The sequence below is a fragment of the Eschrichtius robustus genome, chromosome 1 (assembly GCF_028021215.1).
Source record: "Eschrichtius robustus isolate mEscRob2 chromosome 1, mEscRob2.pri, whole genome shotgun sequence".
NCBI classification, from domain to species: Eukaryota; Metazoa; Chordata; class Mammalia; order Artiodactyla; family Eschrichtiidae; genus Eschrichtius; species Eschrichtius robustus.
In genome coordinates this window covers 119672165-119693301 of record NC_090824.1, presented here as the reverse complement: position 1 = coordinate 119693301, position 21137 = coordinate 119672165, and the positions used below count along the sequence as shown (strand labels likewise).

The following is a 21137-nucleotide window of genomic DNA, read 5'->3' as shown; positions in this document are numbered from 1 at the left end:
CCCCTGAGTGCTACCCCACAGAGAGCTGTGGAGAGGGCTGCCCTCTACAGGTTATCCGATGGGCTGGCCTCTAATTCCCAGGGTCAGAGACTTGGGCTGAGTTTCTCTCAGTTCTGCTTGTCCAGCTAATTCCATCTATTTCAGCCTTCCCATCCTTTTCTGTCTCATTTAAGCTCTCCTGAGACAAGGGGTCATAGAGCCCAAACTATAAAATATGTATCACAAACCTAGGGGATGGAAAGAAAGCTGTGAACCTCAGCATTTTAAAAACTAAGGACACACGCTTTGAAGATGAGAAGTGTTGTTCGGACGCTCTGAGTCAGTGTGTGTGTGCACAGCATGCGTATGCACAGAAAGTCACCTGCAGGCTGGGAGAGGGGCTTTCTAACCCTGCCTATCTGGCGACCCACTCTCAGAGATACTGATTTAGTAGATCTGGGCTTGGGCCCAGGACCTGCATTTTTAACAGGCTTCTGGAATGATTCTCGTGCAGGTGGTCTGGGGACGCTGCTCTGAGAAATGCTGCTGTAAGTCAAAGAAAAGGGCAGGGAAATATACACCCTAAGCAGAAATCCCTATTTGTTTTATGCGTGAGTCTGAGTGACTTCCTAAAATGGCTGGCTGAGAGACACCAAAATCTAACATCTTACCTTACCTTTACGTATGCCGAGTTTGGTTCATCTTTGGGAGTATAACCTAGTCTGGCCAAGAAGCAGGAATACAGGCTTCTAAATGTGCTGTGCCCTGACACATGGCCCAGCTGGAAAGGTGACTATACAAAGAGATTGGGGCATGTCAATAACAATACGTCTGCCTTTTGTGCAGTAGTGGACTTCTTCCTTAACTATGGAACTATGTGCCACAGAATTTAACTGGATTGAGAAAAATTTAAGTAGATTTGAGAGAAAGACCCTGGAATGAGATGGCGAAATAGCTGAAGAATCCAAATGTCAGGGACTGGATTCCGAGACCTTACAGCAGTATTGCTCCAAGAGTGGGTCCAATAGCCACCCGTCTCATGGTCTCTTGGGCTCCTCCCCAGACCTGCTGGAACAGAATCTTTGGTGGGGGATGGTCAGGAACCTACAGCTTAAGCAAGCTTCCTGGGTGATATGTGTATATTAAGGTTCAGGAACTGATGTCAGAGAGACGACCGGGTGCCAAGAGGAGGGAGAGAGTCAGCTGGAGTCATACAGCCAGTTAGTGCAGAGCCGAGTTGGCACTCCTGTCTGCCGACCCCCACCCTCAGTGTTCTGCTCCACGTGCTGCCCTGAGACCTCTCATTGGCTTTCCTTGAGGCCTGGGCCCATGGGCAGTATTTCCTTTCATGGCAGATGTGAGTCCACTCCTCCATCTCGGAGCAGGCTGTGTGCCGGCCACGCAGCAGATGGCCGCCTGGGACCCGAGAGAGGAGCACCTCCAGTCCAGCAGAATTTTCCGTTGCTTTGAGCACTCAGAGATTTGGGATCCGGCAGTCACACTCGAAAGCAAGGTTTCTAGCTCTGTAGACTTTCTTACATTTCTCACAACCTAGTTAGAGATCTGAGTGGGAGGAAAGTGGTTCAGGGCCTGCCCCAAGTGCGTGCACAAGCGAGGGAACAAGAAGGGAGTAGCCACACTTCAGACAGGAGGCAGATGATGTCCGTGATGAAGAGACACATGCACAATTGCCCAAGGGCAGGAGAAAGTCCAGCGAGAGCCAGCGCTGAGCTGGTAATAAAGAGACAGCCTGGACAGAGCGGGTGAGGGAGCCACATACTGAGTGGGGCAATCCCAAGTTTATTCTTCCCATTCTTGCACGCAGAATGGCCAGTGCAGACGAGAGAGCAGCATGCCGCCTGAGTCGCTGACGTTCTGGGGGCTGTGGGGGAGGAGGGGGGCGCGACCACTCAGGTGCCCTGGCGCTCAGAGGAGCTGCTGGCACAGCGAGGGCAGCTCTGTGTCGGGCCAGGGAAGCAGAATGTATCCTTTACAGCGGGTCTTCACTGTAAATCCCAGTTGCAGTAACTTTGTACCTTTTATATAAGACTGTTTTTAAAAACGGCCTTTCTTAATCCTTTCTTATTCAAATATATCTCTAAGCGTTCTTTTATGTTTTCTTCTGGCAGAGATGGTCTGTCAGCAGGGTGGAACTGGGGAAGAGGGGGTAGGAAGAAGCCTGCCCCCCCCTTCCTCCCTCCCACAGTTATCAAGTGCCTTCTTTCAGCCTGATGCTGTGGGCCGCACGCTAGGTTTGGGGGAGGACAGAAAGCAAGAGCAGGAAGATGCAGATTGGTGGGGGAGACAGAGACGCTCGAGCAGCCCCCGCCCTCCCTCCTGGCATGACAGGGCTGTGGTAGAGGTGGGTACAAGGTGCTCTGAACACAGAGGAGGAGGGGCGCTCCTTCTGCTGAGAACTTGAGGAGAAGCTTCACAGAGGAGTGACTTTGAAAAGAAGAAGAAAATGTCAAGTATTTTGCAGAAAAAAATTAAGAGAACATGCTTGATGTGACAATGAAATCGAGAAAAGAAAGAAAGGCAATTAAAGAGAGGTAGGAATAAGAAGGAACTAGAGAAGAGAAGGGAAGAAAAGGAGCACCGTAGCAGTGAGGCTTTTCCACGCGCCAGCGCCCTTCAAGCAGTGGTCGGAGGCGCTGTTTCTCCTGGGGCCACCTAGGCCGGTGACCTGGCTCCCGCTCCTCCCTCTCAGGCCCGGCCACCCACGGGCCCTTCAGAGGCCGGGGCCGATTATCTACTTTCTCCTGCACCCGGCCCAGCACGGTGCTGCCCCATAGTAACAGTGCAACAAACGTTTGTTTGCCAGATGACAGAAATCCTTGGTCCCTGATCAAGGCCCCAGAGGGTGCCACGAGCCAGGAGGGGAAGTGGCCGAGGGCAAGTCTCGGGAGACAGCTGACTCACACTTCCCAATTCCTATCCCGTCCGTTGTTTTGATTTCCTCTTTCCCCTGACTCTGTGGAGGCCGCAGACGGTATTTGTTCAGGGTTCTGTCTTTAAGGCATTGCGTGTGACCTGTACTCTCCTGTGGTGGGCCTTTGGGTATCGTTTCCGCTTATTAAACTGAAGGACCAGTGAGAAGGAATGTAGACCATCAAGCCGAGAGGACCCTCGTGGTTTTCTTTCAGGTAAAGCGGACCGGGTCTCTAGGAGAGCCATTAGAGCACAGGCACATCCTGGGCGTCCAGTGGTTGGAACAGGGTTTTTGAAGAGGAAAGCCCACGTTGGGCTGCCTGGGCCTCTGGTACCTGATACAGCCCGTTTCTGTTTTTCAGGGGAGAATTTGGTTTGCGAGAGTACTCCGAAGTTAAGACTGTGACAGTAAAGATCCCCCAGAAGAACTCTTAGGATGGCCAAGAAGGAAGGTGAAGGCCAGCCTGCACGACTCTCCCCCTCTGCTTTCCCTGTGGGGCCCAGCTCTCAGGAATCCAAACTTGATACTCAGTCCTTACTTAACGATTTAAATGACAGCAGGTAGGCCAGGCCATTCGCTGCGTAATGAAAGCAAACCAGTCGGGCGTGGTTTCTTGGCACCCTGTGAGGGATCACCTTAACAGTACCAAATGTTGGGGAAAGTGGGATAAAGGCACGAGGAGTAGCTGTGGGGCATACCCAGTATTTCTTTCTGGGGTGAGGGGCTGAATGAGGGAGCTGTATTATTTGATGCCTTCTGTCACACAGGACTTTGCTTGTGAGCAAAGGTAGCCTTTCCATTGTCTTCATTTCCCCCTTCCGGGCTCTCCCTGCTCACGGACCCCTCTCGCTCCTCCAAGGAGGTCTTAGCTGAGCTCATCTGGGGCAGATGTTTGGGCCGGGAACAATTTTCCAAGGTTTTGCAGCCAAATTACCGTTTCATGTCATCCATTTCTTCAAAGCAAAACATGAAATGGTTTTAGTTAGAGCCAGACCAGACTGAAAATGCCAGGAGCTGGTACACTGCAGATGTACTAAGGAGAAAGAACTTGGGATATTCCTGACCCAGTCTGGCTTTCTTACATCCATATATAACATGAGTGAAAGATCAGGAGATGGAGCTCCAGAGATCATCATGCGTAGTTCACAGCCTCGGAGCTCATCACTGCATGGTTTGAGGGGGTAAGAGAGAGGGACGTGTGTGTGTGTGCACGTGCGCGTGCGCGCGCGCATCTGTGCATTTAATTCCTTCTTGAGCATTCTGGAATAAGTCAGGGGGTGGGTTGTTTTTCATGGATTGATCTTTTCCAAAGCTTGTCTTTAAAATCAACCAAAAACTGATCTGAGCGGGCTTGAGAATTTGGAAAAAGGTAATGCTGGGTGCCTTGTAGAAATAATTCCATTTCCAATACTGCTGCAAATTCATACTAAATGAATTATCTCTGCAGTTGGACTCTGTAGCTTCTTCCGCACCGGTCCCTCCACCCCAGTCCCTGTCCCTGTCCCTGGTGCACGCCACCTCCCAGTCCCAGTGCTGTGGGTGTCACTTCAGCCTCCCATGCCCTAGATCCACTGGCAGTAACCTTGGAAAATCTGGCCAGGCTCGGAGGTTTCCTTCTCCATTTGTAGAGTTCCAGTGTGCCACGATTGCCACGCTGCACCAGATCTGCACCTGTCACGCCCGTGGCTCGTCCACACACCACTCTTGCTCTTGGCCTCCCAAGGGGGAAGCATGAAGCAGGCTGGCTCCCTTTCCTCCAGCCACGCGCTCCTCTTCTGCTTTCCACTGAAGGCTCCATCTCTGACATGGGCAGTGTCAGCTTCCTTTCCTTTTTCCCTCTTTCCAGCTGCCAAGTCCAATTCATTCTCTAACCTAGATGAAGATCATTTATTTAAAAGTACCAAACATAACCTAGAATATATGAAATATGGGCAACACATATATAGCCTTCTGTATTTAATGGTTTTCTGCTTTCTAACCATACCGGTTTTCTACTTATAACCCTTGACTATTCATGATGTTTTAAAGAAACCTCTCCTTGCTGTTACTGACAAAGGACAGTGGCCAGATGCCTTGAGAGATGCCACATTTCTGAGTTCTTTTGTGTGAATGTCATGCTCTCCTCCTATAGCCTGTGTCCCAGTGAACATATCCATTAACCAGCTAGTTACCTTTGAACTGCAACATAGAATGTGAAAATGAAGATTTATTTCTTTTAATTTACTTAAAAAGAAACCTCTGTGCTAGCAATAAAGCATTTATATTGTGTACTCCTCGGGATCATTTGGCTGTGTTTATCAGTGTCTCTGTGTCATACTGAGTCCATCTAGGTCCTTCTCTCAGCTGCTGGGCTTTTCAGGTATGTTGCTGCCTCTGGCTACTGAGCAGAATTTGGAGGGTATTCTTGCCATAAGGTAAACAAGACCCTTATTTCTGACACTGTTTAAAATCCAGGTATACATACAGTTCTGTGTGGCAAACAAGTATAACCATGTATGAAACATATGAAATGACAATTTTCATCCAAAGGAGCCTCTGTGAAAGCTAACATGTAGAGGAGTCTTCAGGCCTGTTCTCACAAACATGGACCACGTGATGAGAGCTCACATTTGCTAATGGCATTTATCAGTAGCTTTATTTTTATTTACCGAAGTGGAACAAAGTCAAAAACTGACAACCTGATGTAATATTTTTGCAGCTGTAGAAAGGAAGCTGTAAATGGTGACGGTAGGACCAGCCAGAGCTTGTTTGCTTTCTCTGTGTTGTCAGGGTTGTGCTTTTGGAGAGCGGTTTCCACCCTTTAGACCTGCACATCCCCTCCTTCCAACCGTGCTTCCCCACCCAAGTCCTGGTCAAGTGAAGCAAAAACAAAAACTGATGACTTAGACACAGAGGAAGTGAGACCCGGGGAGAGACACGTTGCTCTGGACTGGGATTCCTTGCTCTGACTGCTGGTATCTTGTTCCTCAGAGGAACAAACTGGGCGTCGGAGAATGCCGTCCCTGGGGCATGGGGTGAACTCTGAAACGTAGGCTGTGGGCTTTCTGCGAATTTACCTCGTGTTCAATACTCCGGGCATCGGAGAGAAAATGAGCACAAGATGGACACAGAGTAATCATGTAAAAGTCCTTTGTTAGGTGCCAAGTAGACGTTCTAGATAGCAGGAATCTGGAATAAAGTAAGGCATAATTTGACAGTTCTTCAAAGCCTAAAGTCCCTCAAACTTCATCCATTTATGATGCTGACATAAAGGAAAATGAAGAGAGATGGCATTTTAGGTGTCATTAACGAAACCAACACAGAGACACCAATTGGTGATTTGTCATCGGCACTACATAATTACAGTCTTTTTGTTAACCCCTGAGATTTTCATTGTACCTTTTCCTCCGAAACACCCTCAGTGCATTCATATTGACAGTGTCTTTCTTTTTAATGACATTTTAGATAATAAAAGACAAAAATATTGCAATGTAGGGAGTAAAGAGCAGAAAGGAACAGTGACTCTACTGGAGTGTGTCATTAAAACAGGAAGGCACCCAAGAAAAGAGGACAGTCAGAGACAAGTTAATGGAAGAGGTGGGTTTTGAACAAGGCTTGAGGAAGGAATGTAATTTCAATAGGCAAGGGAGCAAGAAGAAGGCATTCCTGCTCCAAGGAGTAACCTGCAGAGGCACAGAGGTGAGGGAGGCCAAAGCATGCTTTTGTGATAGGGGATGGACCAGCAAGAGCAGGTACCACATGCCGTAACTTGGTCAGATGGGGGTCGGCCGGAGAGTTCCATGGCACTGCCCTGCTCCATGCTCCTGCCAGCCTCAGAGCTCCTCAGAGCTCACAAGTGGCACGTGCTACATTCAGTTAGAAGAAACTAGAGCTCTATTTAGCTAGCTGAGGTCAGGGAGGAGGAAACTGTCCGTGTAATAGGTGTTAAAAGAGTGAGTAGAATTTGGAAAGGTGTGAAGAGGAGGGATAGCAAGACTGCTGGGAAAAAAAAAAAAATCTCCCCACAGAATTTGTTAATGTCACATGGGCTGCATTCTTGGCAGGGGGAGGGGCACAAATAGAACAGAAATGCCCATTGTTACTTACATGTGTTTATATAGCTATTTATTCACTTTTCTAGGTTTTTTTTTTTTTTTTTGGTTGACTAATGTCCCAGAAATATTTAGTCAGCAACAGCAATGCTTAAAGTATAACAGAAAAAATGAAAACAACAAAATCACATGAATTAAAAGCAAGAGTAAAGGAAAAAACAAAACAAAGGTGAGAAACTAATGCAGCCAAAATGAGACCAGAAAATACACATTCTACAAAGTCCTATCATCACTCGTCTTAGGGGAATCTGAAAATCTAGTGAGAGAAGAGCCAACACCGCAGGCCAGTGATCCTAAGAAATTAACCTCCCTTCCTCCCTCCCGTCCTCTCCTCTTCCCTACCTCCACAAATGTTCACTATGCCAGATGCCAGCACAGGCGCTGGGATACAGAGCGGGCCAGGCATGGCTACTGCCTTCGTGAATCTCATGGTCTCATATGGCAACTCCGAGCCAAGAGTTGGTAGTTTTCTTTGCTACCTCGCTGTAACTCCTTGCCAGGCACATACATTCAATTTATGGAAGGATAATGTAGAACCTTTTCCAGGTCCTCTTGGTAATCCAGAGTGACAACTTTGCACACAGAAATAGCCGATTAGCAACATCGCAGAGTGAAAAGCATAGAGGGTCAGAGAAGTGATCAGAAGTCCTCACCTGAAGTCCCTAACTGGCCATTTGCAAGTTGTGTGTCTTTGCGTAGGTCACTTAACTTCCATGGGCCTCCACTTCCTCCTCTGTAGGATCCAGATGATCATTCCTGCCCTGCCTACCTCACAACGTTGTGTGAGCATTAAACAACATCATGGATGATGTATCTCTTCTATTGGTCTGAGATGTCATGCTGCACACATACAACTCTAAACAACCACAAAGAGTACGAACAAGATGACTCTGTTGCTTTGCTGCTCGGTCCATAGGACATCAGAATCCATCATTTCTCATCCAGTGTTGAGGCCATCATGTAGAACCTGACTCTTTAGGACGGGTTTCCTGTGGTTTCCAGGAGGCCTCCTTTCCCAAAGGTGGACCTCATCTGAACTCCTCAAGCCAGCTTGGGAGTAAGGCGGTGAATGCAGCTCCAACTGTTCCCCAGGTTTTGGTTGTGTATATTCAGTACATTGTTCCGACGTTCTATAGGGTGATTACAAGACCTCCAAGCTCTGGCCGGACTGTCTGTGCCACCCTGAATGTTTTACACAACAGCTGCTCCTCAGTGGGGACCAGCTGGGAATGAGAATGCAGGGAAGTCCACTCTGGAAAGGCATGAAGCCCTCTTCCTAAACATGTACATTGTCTAATCCTCATTTGCTTATTGGACAGATTAAAGGGAAAATCAGCCTGCCATTTAGCCTTTGATGTGGAACTCCTGGATAATGTTTCCTTTGGCCATTTACGTAGCAAGGAGGAACTTGAAGCCAGCATGGCGCAGGCGCCATTACTGCTTTAGCAGGAACGCCTCTGAATGGTTTCAAGGTCTTTTAACCCTGCTTTTTTGGTTTGTTTCTCAAGAGCAGGTCCCTGTCTTCCTTCTCGGGAAATGAAATATATGTTATTTACCAAGTCGGCTCGAGTTGACTAATTTGGTTTACTACATGGTTTTGTTACCGACCCTTCCAAGTCAGTCCCCAACAAGGATCTTCCTGCCCCGTGTCGTCTGAACCAACAGAATGAGACTGAGTTCGGTTTAGAAGCAAAGGGAAACTCTGTTTTTTGATCAGAGAAGGGAAAGGTGCGCACTCCAGCTCTGGAGTCCAAACGCTCCCTCAACAGGCTGTGGGCGGGCGTGGCTGCTTTATAGGGATCCTTCAGCTGGGAGGGGGTGGGGTTCTAGGGTGGGGTGGGGCGCAGGCGCAGTTCCAGGCTCCAGATCTCAGCGCCGGGGGCAGCGTCTTTGCGCACAGCCCGCCGCTGCCGCCGCCGCCGCCATCTTGAATTGCAGTGTTGCGGGTGGCGCGTCTGCTCACGGCCCGGAGCTGAGGTGCTGGGCGCTGCTGTTTTGCACCAGGAGCTCTGGTGTGAAGGGCCGGTTGAGAGGCCTCTGCACGCGGCCCCCTCTGAGCAAGGGCAACCAGACTAAGTAAGCACCAAGAAAAAGAAAAAAGGTTAGGCTTTATTTTATTATCCAAACTCTATTTTTATTGCCTGGGAATGGTTAATGGGCTTTGCCGGTGACAAGTCCCTCCTGTGTCTTTTGCCCTGCTCCTCATTTTTGAGGGCACAGGTCCATTGTCTGTAACTGCTTTCTGCTGATTTGGGGCGGCGTTCTGACCCCGGGCGGAGGAGCAGGACTTCTCCCCAGCTGCTTTTAGACGTGCTTGATTGTCCCAGGCCTCCACCCTGACTTTTCGCATCCCTGAGTGAACGGTCTAACAACCTCTTGGAAACAGAGCACACCAGACAGTTTCAGATAGCAAGAGACTAATGGTAGACTTTATCTTACCACCCTAGATTCCATCTTATTTATCCCGAGGACCCCAGTGGGCTTTGCCGGTGACCGTTTCCCCAGCCTGTTTTGCAGAAATGTGCAGCTGATTTCATAGTTTATATTCTGAGCAGGTTAAAAAGTACACCAACCCAGGCACCCCTCAGCTGCAAAGAATAGACACCCCTCCAATCCCTACCCCTTCTGGAGCCAAACACGGGGATTCCAGGACCCTGGGAAGACCTCTCTCTTTCCGACTCCAGGCAGGTGCATCCAGTTTAATGGAAGGATAATGTAGGACCTCTGCCCAAGTCCTCTTGGATGATAACCTAGAATAAGAATTCTCAAGACTCCCATGGGGTAGCCAATGGATAGCAGTGAACATGAACCCAAGTGCTTTGTTAGTTTGCCAGAGCTTGGCAAACCCAAGGGAAGGGTCTGTTTGTTAAACAGCCGGGATCCTAGTCTCCATTTCCCAAGTTAGGTTCATTCATAAACAATGCAGCGTTCGTGTAAAATTGAATAAATTTCAGATGCCACTTGTTAATACAATTAGCTCATGCTCTCTAGCGGCCCTGAGGGAGGTGTAATGCCCCCAAACACTCTCAGAGCCTGGAGCCGTGTCCGCTCCCAGCCCCTAATTGTGTGTGCTAAAAGAAATGCCAGCGGCAGGTGGGGACAGGAGCTCGTCAGGCAAAGGCTGGGGACCAGGGGCATGCACATGTGTGTGTGTGTGTGTGTGTGTGTGTGTGTAAAGTTGTCCATCCATCATATGTCTAGTCTTTTAAATTCAGATCTGACAAACTAATTCCGGAAGGGGAAGCCTGTTAGTAACATAAAGAGTTTCTCCAGTGGCCAAAGGAGCAGAATCCTAGAGTGTTCCACGGCTCAGCAGCTGTGTGCCCTTGGAAAATCAGTTAGCCATCCCAGCCCTCAGTTTCCTGACATGGAAAATGGGGTGATAAAATTATCTCCCTCACACAGTTGTCTTAAGAGTGGAACAAGAAAGTACATGTAATGTGCTGAATAGTTCCCATTTTAAGAGCGCAAAAAAAAAAAAAAAAATTAGCAACTATTAAAAATGAATAAATATGTAAGTATTCACTAGCGCTATAGTCCCAAAGAAGGTGTAAATCTCACTTTCCCTTGGCCTTCGTCTAGCACATTGGGGCTTTGGGTTCTTGTGCAGAAGCCAGGCAGGAGGACACCTGTGTTAGATGGTGGGATTGGAACTAGGAATCTTGGTGAATGCTGGGAGGCTGGAAGGATAATCACCATTTAAAATGACATTGGTGCCCAGTCAGTTTTGCTGAGTCACCGAGATCTAAGGATTTCTTAACACAGAGGATATCATGGCTCCCATTTGTTTAAAAGCACAGGTAGCAAGAAGAGGCACAGGGGTGAGACAGGCCATTGTTAACCCAGAAGAGGGTTTTACCACCTTGTGCTGAATAAATGTCAGCTGTATTGACGTTATTATTTTATTATATATAGTAACAGAAAATAATAGAATATTATTAAATGATTATTGTTGTCATCGTTCTCTAATTCAAGGAACGTGGTGGCTTTTTTGCCTGGGAGGGGAATCACTTGTCTGGTTTGAATATTTAAATTGAAGCCCAGCAGTGATTCTCAGGAAGGGGATGGTAACACCTATGGGAGAGTGACAATCTGAAAGATCTCCTCTCCCCTGAAGCTACAAAGTATGACTCTCTGCAAGTTCTTGGCCCTTTCAGAGGAGCTCAGGCCCAGATGTTGGAAACAGGAGCCCTGTCCCAAGCAGGGACCTACATCAAATCAGCTAAGCCTAAAGGGCCACAGAGAGCAAACCTGAAAAATGCCCAGAACACATTCTTCTGCTCCCTGTTTGGCTGTTTCATTCCCACAAGAAACTGTTATTCTTACAAACCGGTTACAAGGCTTACCCACAAGAAGAATCGATAACCTTGAAGAACCTAGGGAAAATAAAACCACCCTGGAAACTCAATCCCGAGGGCTCGGCTTGGGGCATGATGACCCAGGATTCTGATTTGGCTTTTTTTTTCTTTTCCTTCTCAAAGATAACAAATAAATTAATGCACAAAGCCACATCCATATTGGAAACACTTGTCTTTTTTTTTTTTTTTTTTTTTTCCACTTACGCTCAGCGACATCAAGGGCTTTGTAATAAATAAGCTTGTCAGGAATTCTTTTCAGGAAACTCAACCACAATGTTAGTCTTGTCTATTCAACACATTGTTCAGAAATGTTTTGGTAACCTTTAAAGTCCTACTCTAGGAGAGAGGTTCCCATACCCTTCAATTAAATTGTTTCCTATTTTGAAGGTCATTAAGACTTTGGAAGATATTCTTATACGTGAGTTTGAGTCACGAATCCGTGTCCTCAGCTGAAGAGGCAGGAAGGTCCACGCTTGTGAGGAAAACGTTCCACAGAACCACCAAGTTGTGCTGTTCCAGGCCCTTCCTGGTTGGGAAGGAGAGCCGGGGGGTGTTGGACACAGCTGCCAACTAGCGAGGGCTCACTGGTGTGTGGAGCTCCATCTGCTGTGATAGATGCCGGCGTGCGAACAGACCTAAAGCAATGAGGGTGGGGGACCTGTGCCATGGGAAGGCTATGAGAAACCCTGAAGTAGGGAGTTGGTTCTCCCACTCCGCCAAAACCTGGTCGTAACAGGGACTCAAACAGATATTTGGATACCCACGTTCACAGTAGTGTTATTTACAGAAAAGACAGAAGCAATCCAAGTGTCCTTGAATGGGTAAACAAAACGTGCTACATACATACAATGGAATATTATTCAGCCTTAAAAAGGAAGGACATTCTGACACGTTACAATATGGATGAACCTTAAAGACATTGTACTAAGTGAAATCAGCCAGTCACAAAAGGACAAAGATTGCGTGATTCCACTTATACGAGGTACCAGAATAGTCAAATCCATAGAGATGGAAAGTAGAATAGCAGTTACTGGCAGTGGGGGAGGAGGAAATGTGGAGTTATTATTTAATGGGTTCAGAGTTTCAGCTGGAAAGGATGAAAAATTTCTGGAGATGGATGGTGGTATTGATTGCACAATTATGAATGTATTTATTGGCACTAAACTATACACTTTAAAATGGTTAAAATGGTACATTTTATGTTATGTATATTTTACCACAATTTAAAAAGCCCTACTCATAAAACGATTTGATAAATTCATATGCACTTGGGGTGAGTATATGGCTGATAAGACTTAGAGTATTGGCTCTCAGGACACTTGCATTTTAGCAGGAGAGAAGCCTTAGATCAAGGCTCCTTATCCCAGCTGGTACAGGGGGACCTAAGGGAATGAAAAATAGAGCATCTCTTCTTGAGCATTCTTTCTCAGACGTATACCTGGCTTTCCTCCCTCAGCAGGAGCAGAAATCACTAGAGATCAGGCGTGTCCATGCTGACCTGCAGCTTCCCGTGCTGGGTCTTCTCCTATTCTAATAGGCTATTTTCCATCTTTAACTTTTGTTTGGTTTCAGTTTCTTTTAGCGAATCCCAAGCTATTCCTCTTTCTCGTGATCAAGATTGAATTTGCACTGAATGGTCCCCTTTGCCACCCACCTAATCCTGAAATGGCTAAACCCATGCTACTCGTGCTCAGAGCTACACAGTATTTAGTTACTGAGAACTCTTTTCCAAAAGGACAATTATATCTTCTAGTGCCTATGGTTGAAAATATAGATTTAAACAGAAAAGACAGATTTAGTCAGGGATTATATAATAGAATTTTAAGCATTAAAGGGGACCTTTGAATTATTCAGTCTAATGCCCTCATTTTACAGATGTAGAAAATGAGGAAAAAAGAGAGATGACTTCCACACGGTAAACCTTTCAACCCAGGTCTTGGAACTTAAGTCTGTTGCTTTTTCTCCCCTGCCTCCTGGGATAGAATTTTAGAAAAATTTTTATACTGAATCCCCCATATTACTTTACAGAAGTGAAATGCAGTCATTGATTGCAAATGTTTCCAGAAGGGTTCATGAGTGTTTTTTAATAGAGCGCATTTGCCCATTATTACCCACTAAACACATCATCACTCAGTTTACCAGATTAGCTTGAAGGAAGGGTTTGAAGGGCAAGGGATCTGAGACAAGAAAAGTCTTTCTTGTGTAGAGAAGTAGAATTGAGAGGAGAAGATGCTGGGGGCCCCCATGGGATTGAGGGTAAGGGATACAATGTTTGAAGATCTGGGTACTGGAAACCTAGATTTTACTCACTGTTCTGTTTCTAAGCAACAGTGTGACTTGGCCCCATCCTTACCCTTCTCAGAACTCAGTTTTATCTGTAAAACAGGGTCCTTCGTCAGGAGGGAAGTGTCATCCTCGAGGATAGGAGCCCTTGAATCTGGCATCAGAGTCATTTTGGAGAATTGGTTAAAAACACTGCCCCATTTCCTCTGGACTCAGGTAGGACCTGGAAATCTATATTTGTGGTTCATCTTATTTTAAATGTGAGTTATTTTAATTATTTTTGAATAATTACATGAGGTACGTTCAAAACTCAAAAGACAAAAAAAAAAAAAAAAAAAGTATTTGTATACTGGAAAGCTTCCTTCCAGTGCCCTGCCCTCATCGCCCATCCCTCTTTCCAGAAGTAGACCTGATATCAGTTTCTTGGTATCTTTCCAAAGATGTCATCAGTGCTTTTAACATGTAGCTCAAGTGATTGTGGTACAGCTGGCTTGAAGATAGGCATTTGGGGTGTCTCCTCTAGAGCTTCCCTACTGCAGATGGGGGAACTAAAGCTCACAGACATTAAAACATCACTCCTCATGGAGTGTTTGGGAACTGACAGCAGCACTGATGTACGGTGCCCTTGAATCTGTGCTTGGCATGTCTTAAGGCCTATGCTTGCTGTTGTCATTGCCTTGCTGAAGGCCACTGCTGTATGGGACTGAAGGGCTATGGTGTGTCCAGCCCCAGATTCTCTCTCCTCTCCTGAAGCCGGGAGAGCTGACTTGTGCCCCTAGCATGGACCCTTGCCAGGAAGGGTCTCCTGCGCTCAGAGCTAGACACCTGGCTGGGCTTCCGAATTGCTGGATGAATGATTGGGACCCCCAGGTGCTGCCTCAGAAGGAAGCCTGGCAAGGTGAAAAAAATGCATCTCCCCAGGCCCTTGGGAAGATAAGAGCTCCACCATGGGCACTGCCTCCTTCCCTCCTCTCTCTGTCTTTGGTGGCATCAAAAACTTGAATGCAGGAATTTTTTCCCAAAGTTGACTGGTTTCATATCTGAAAAATCTTCCCAGAAAAGGAGGTGGAAATCCTGGAGAGTAAAGAGCCTTCGTTCCTGATATTTGAGTTAGTAATGGCCTTAAGGTTCTTCTAGCAGTGGTCCCAGCAACCCTCCATTTCCACATACTCCTGCCCTTAGCTAATAAATAACACAGTGAAGCTTCACCAGGGGTCTGTTTTTGGACATATTATCTTTTCAACACTTGAATCAGTTTACTTCATAGCTTGGTTGTTTCCTGTTTCTCAGCATCCAACTGGCTCGCCTTGGAGCTGGCCATGAGTATGGGCTTTGTGTGTGAGCATATGAAGAATTCCTTCGCATTACTTAAAATCCAACGTTCCTCACTCTAGAGCTCCCGTGGGGGCAGCCCTCTGCAGTGGGAGGGACCCCTGACTAACAGTCCGGGCACCTGGGTTCTGGTCCCGGCTGTGTGCTGACGCCACACCCTTGGAGCCAGCGTCCTCCTCTGCACGTGCTGGCGCTTCTCCTCCGCGCAGTTTCTTCCCATTGCGTTGTTCCACTTCAGTCTCACCACTGCCCTGAAAGGGAGGTACATGAGTCCCATTTCGTTGATGGCAGTGAGATTTGAGAGGAGCTCAGGAGCCGCAGTATATGAACTAGAGTTCCAGGCCTTGGGGTGGAGTTTCAGAAGTGATGGGACCCTAACCCCCAGCCTCTGCCCAGCCACACATCTCCATCACCACATCCCCCCACTCATCTCCTCCTCCAGCCCCAGCGCACCCATTTGGTATTGTTCCCACTCTGCTCACTGACACTTACTCCCCGCCGCCACCCACCCAGAACCCATCCCCACTTCCCTTGACGTCCCCTTTCTTTCTGTCATTTATTTATACTTTCAGCAGGATGATTGCCCTGTGCTCGGTTTCAGGCGTATACTAGGTGCTGGGAATACCTAGCCAGTGAGAAGTGTTGGTCATCTGGAGCTCACAGTCTAATGTGCAAGACAGAGAAATAAATCACTGTAATATCATAAGTGCTGTACTAGGAAGAAGAAAATTTGCAATGGGAAGGCAGAGGAAGAAAGTGATAAACTTTGATTTGAGCAGGAGCTAGGGTGAGTTTGGGGGGACGTTTTATGCAGAAGGTGACATTTGAGTTTTTTTAATACCTCCCTGCTTCCAAAAGTATTTTAGAAGGATGAACACTGGGTAGGGATTAGAGAGTGAGAACATTATGATTTACCATGTAGCCTATTACATAGCAGGCATTTTTTACTTGCCCAGTGGCACATAGTTAGGAGATTCAGAGGCATATCCAAAGCCCAGAATCTTACTTAACCTCATACTGACTCTGGGACAGTAACTTCTAGGGGAAAAAAAAGTGCGGATATAAGCCACAAAAGAAAACCGAAAGTATATGGAATCAACCTCAAGGGGAAAATATCTGTCTACCAAGCAGGGATAGATTCTAAGTGTGCATAAGCAGAACAGTGAGGTGTTGGCAGAGCCTTGAAGACTGATTCAGAAAGCGACCAAGAACTCAAGGCAACAAATGGAAGGGATGACTGCACACTCTTCTCTGAAATTCTAAATGGACCTTGCAGGAGGTGGATGGGGCACGTTCTGGAAGAGGGGCTCTTGAAGATAAATGCAGTTTCAAGGTCCACTTCTCCTTTGCTCTGTGATCTTTAGCCCCTGGTTTCTAGTGTACCAGGCTGGCAAGTGGACTGAAAGCTGCTCTGCTGGAGTCCAGGAGGAGCAGTGAATGGTCAGGAAGAGGGAACCCACTACAGGGTAAGATCTAGTCACACAGCTCTTAACCCAGGCTTCAGGATAGGGATGCATTGGTGGAAAGACATCCCCATGGACACCGAAGAACACAAATCCTTCCATGGGTGGCAACACCAGGCAAGTAGAGCTCTGCCTGCTAGAGATAGAAACTTTCACCTCATGGCTTCCCAGCACCTCCACATACCAGGCACTGCAGTGGGCTCTGGTGTAGCACCGTGAGCAAGACTTGGCTCTGGCCTTAAGAGGCTTGTGGTTTGATTTATACTTCTTGGACCTGCTTGCACATTGTCACACCAAATGACATTAATGGAAAATGGATGAGAACTTACTAGTTGAATTAAAGAGTTTATATTCATTGTCTATTATAAGAATCCTTGCATTTGGCCAAGTGGAACTGTTAGAATAGACAAGTCAAGAGTGATAGTAAGACTGAGTCTGGAATAAGACAGGTAGGCTTCAAATTCTGACTCTGTTGTCTGTGTGTGACTTGAGGCAAGATGCTTATCCTCTGCGTCTCATGTTCCTTTCCTATAAAACTGAAGAGAGAGTAATACATAGTTTGCAGTGCTATGAGGATTTAAAGCATCCACCCAACAAACTAGGAGAAAATATTTGCAATATATGTAACAGACAAATTATCAGTATTTAGGATATATAAAGAGCTCCTAGAAATCAATAAGAAAAAGAAAAGCCAATAGAAAACTATTGAAGAATAAATATATTCTTCAAGAGAAAAATAAAAGAAGAATAAACATAAAGGCCTGTTCAGTTAGCGTATGAAAAGATCCTCATTCTTACTAGTAATCCCGGCAGTGCAGATTCACAGTGAGATGCCATCAATATTGGTTAAGTATACTTTATGTAGCTCTACCATGAAATAAATTACACTTACTGACTCCTTTGCACATGCTGGGAAGAGGGAAAACAATGTGTTTTTAAATAGAATGTTAAGTGAAGAAAGCTTATTGCAGAATAATATATAAAGCATGATACCATGTAGGTTGAAACACACACACAAACATACTATATATGTCCATAGTGCACTTGTATTCTTGTAAATGTCTAGAAAAAGACTGAAAAAGATTCACACCAAATGTTTATCAGTGGCTACCTCAAGGGAGGGGCCTGCCATCGGTTGGTAGGGGAGAGTTGTCAAAGGGCACTTTAGCTCTATCAGGAAAGTTTCAATTTCTTATAAGAATGTGTTTGTAGATTAGTTTAAATGAATACGTTAAGTGAATTTAAAAATATATATATATGTGTGTGTGTGTAAAAGAGTTTATCTCAACATGGGGTATAGTTAACATTTCCAGCTCTGAACCTAGACTGTCTTGTGCATACCTTGGCTCCACCACTTACTCTGTCTGAGCTTAGCCAAGTCATCTAACTTCTCCTGCCTTAGTTTCCTCATTCTTGATATAAGCGTAATAGTAGTACTTGCCAAGGGCAGTTGTTGTGCAGATAGATGAAACAATACATGTGAACAACTTAGTGGCTGGCATGTAGAAAGGGCTCAATAATGTAGCTTTTACTGTCATTACCTTCCTTCCTACAATGGGTCGGCAAAAATCATTCCATATGCGAGATGGGAAGGCCCACATTTAGCCTAATGCCATTCTACAGATAAGGAAACTAAGACCAGAGAGATTCAATTACGCTCCTGGTTCAGATTCTGGTTCCAAGGCTTAGTGCTCTAATAATACAAAGTTAAATTCTCCAAGGCATAAAAACACTCAGACTCGGCTTCATTTCTGTGCCTGTAAAATGTTAATGTCTTTTTCTTTATACACATCTCACCAGACTTCCTTAGGAAAAGTGCAACCCCAGTAAAAGCCTAACTCATGGCATGAGTATTTTGCTTGAGGGCAAAGACAAAACACATCCTGGTTATGATGGTTCTCTTGTTCCCAATCAATGCTCCAAGGAAATCACTACCAATTAATATTTGTATTCCAAAGCACTTTCACATATTATCTGATTTGGTCCCCAAGACTCAGGGAGGCAAGTATCATTATTATCCCTAAATTACAGAGGGGAAACTGAGACTCAGAGAGTTTAAGTAGTTTGCCCAAGAGTTTTAGAGAGGATTTAACTTTTTACTAAATTAAATGGCAACTTTAAAATTCATTTGTAAAAACCAGGCAATGAGAAAGGTTTGAAATACAGTTTTTGTTGTTTTTACAGAGGTGGGATAGAAACATGTTAAAACATCCTCTGTGAGAACATATATTTGTGTAGATAGTCTCTAACAGAGCCATTTTCAAACATGTTGCCCTATGGGCAGAATTTGCATACTGATACCTGTTTAAGAAAAAGTAGTTACCTTTCCTAAGAAGAAATATTTTAATCCAAGATTCATTAAAGGTCAAAAATATCATTATGAAACAGTGATCATAATTTCCAGCTGTTTCACCTTTATCTTAGTTTTGGGTGGCAAATAAGCGTAAGTAGATAAATAGAGCCAAGTAACCTTTAAAGAAAAGTTTCAAAAACTCATCCAAACATGCCGTGAACCATGTGAGGGGGCGCCCCTTCACAGGGTGCCAACTGTCAATAGGTCCGGAAGTAGCTGGAGATGACAGAAATATTCAAGAAAAATACTCCTCTCTGTGGGAGTCAGTGCTCATCGCCTCCAGAAGATGCCTCTGGGGACAGAGATGCTCGGCTCTCAAGCGCAGGGTGTGTATCTGCAGAGAAGTGTTGGTGATCCCACTCCATCTGGTCAGACCCACTGTCCATCCAGAAGTTTATGTGAATAGAGTCAAGTGCTTAACACTCTCTAATCCACAAAGTTAATCTAAGGAGGCTTATTAGAGTGGGGTAGATATGTCCTAGGAGACATGAAATTTAGATATAAATGAGAAGAGGAAGGGGCTCGGAAAACAAAGGAGAAACTTCTGAGCACCAAGTTCCTTTGTCTTGAAGAAAAGGGGCCACCTTGGACTTCCCTGAAGTCTTTTCCTGTGGGAAAAGGGAAACCCTATCTCCTGAGCGAGGAGGATATTTTAATGAACTTCTACCTTTGGGTACTGACAAGTGGTGAAGTGCAAAATGAAAACAGTGCAACAAAGAAATGCAAATGGGACACTTGTTTGCCCAGCGGAGCCCACCCTGGTAAGCACTCCCACCCAGGCTGCTGCTTTGAAGGTGATGGATGGAGCGTGGGCTCCTCAGCCTACCCATCTTTCAGGCTCCCACTGCCTCCTGGACCACTCTGGGTGATGGGGTTCTCACAGTAGCATCTGAGAATTTTTTGTTTTTCTAGTACGGACCTACCGTATTTTACATGCATTCAGGAGATTGTTAGTGGCATATCTTCCTTTCCAGCATCTGAGTGTTTGTAGCAATTGTTGAGCACACTCCTCAGTGCACGGGATTTACTTCCAGCATCTCTCCTGTAACCTCAGTGCTTGTTGATGAAGCCAGGGGATGTCAGTGAATGTCTCTCTATATGCCAAAAGATTTTTTAAAATCTCCACCGTAAGAAATAACTCGGACAGATTTGTAATAATGACTAATGAGTGCCACCAACGAGAATTAATATTTTAAAAGCTTGTTCATGAAGTGAATTCTCTTTGGGGTTGGTGGAGAACCTACACATTGTTGTTGAGGCTTAGACCCTAATACCAAGATAATGTCTGTCCATCAGAGCAGCCATCACAAATTAATTGCTAAGAAGGGAAAGGAAAGGATATAGTACCAATAGCTTTGAGGGAAAGTTATGCTTACAAATCTCAATTCCTTAAAGAAATAGGAAATACACTGTTAGTAGAATGCTTTCCAAATTATCAGTGAAAGTTACTGAAACTGAAAAGAAACTCACATGGCAAGGTCTGCTGTTGGCGGTAGGTAGACTGTACTACCGATGTACCCGATATGGGTTGAAGTGAAGAAGAATGTGAGGGAAACCTCCAGCTACTAACATGTAGTGTGGGGTTCATTCAGTACACCCTAGGTTTCAAATATCTGGGACTGGGGTGAATTACATGAAAGAAAGAGGGAAAAAGAAAGAAGGGAGGGAGGGAGGGAGGAAGAAATGAGAGACTTTGCCTACATACACTTTGTCGCAGCCCCTCTGTGCAGCAGTCCACTGGGGTCTCCTCAGAGGGAAGCAGTAGGACCATGAGCTGTTCTCTGCTGCAGAGGAACTGGTCTGATCTGAAGGACAAGTCGAGCACAAGGTGGTGACTAGATGGGAGGAGTGAATCCTCATAGACACTGTTCTTGACATCTCCCAAAGAGAAAAATGGAACATGTGCTGGTTATTCAGACACTTGAACATAGTACAGGGCCTTGAACATAGTGCAGGGAAAGGGCTTCTTTTAACATTGCTGATTTTTTTTGATTGGGGAGGAACTGGAGATCCTGAAAACAGGACTGTGCAGTGACAGAGTCAGTTGTCATCATTAAGGAAACACATATTAGCCACACAATTGTTTCCTTTGGTCAGGGGTCTTAATCCCTCATCCCAGGGTTAACTGTTCACGGTTGGAAAAGGAAGGGCTGTGGCCTGGGTGTGTATCACAATCCCAGGTTTCAGAGTCAGCATGGCCACTAACATCTCTATGGCCTGAGATGACACAATTGATCTGGGCTTTGGTGCCTCATCTGTAAAGACAGGACTGGATAAGGGCCTCACTATGTTCATTTCACCTTGAAGAACCAATGATTCTAGGATTCATCTCTACACAATTCTAGA

General features: G+C 45.7%; 1 protein-coding gene across 3 annotated transcripts in view; it reads left to right on the top strand.

Annotated features, from left to right (window-relative positions):
• Positions 1–5181, top strand: part of ALDH1A2 (aldehyde dehydrogenase 1 family member A2) — a 95644-nt gene extending 90463 nt beyond the window's left edge. For all 3 annotated transcript variants that reach the window (XM_068552431.1, XM_068552447.1, XM_068552439.1), the window contains one exon: positions 3273–5181. In XM_068552431.1, the coding sequence (XP_068408532.1) occupies positions 3273–3345 (73 nt within the window). In that variant the 3' untranslated portion in view covers positions 3346–5181. The remainder of the gene's footprint in view (positions 1–3272) is intronic.
• Positions 5182–21137: the final 15956 nt, after the last annotated feature.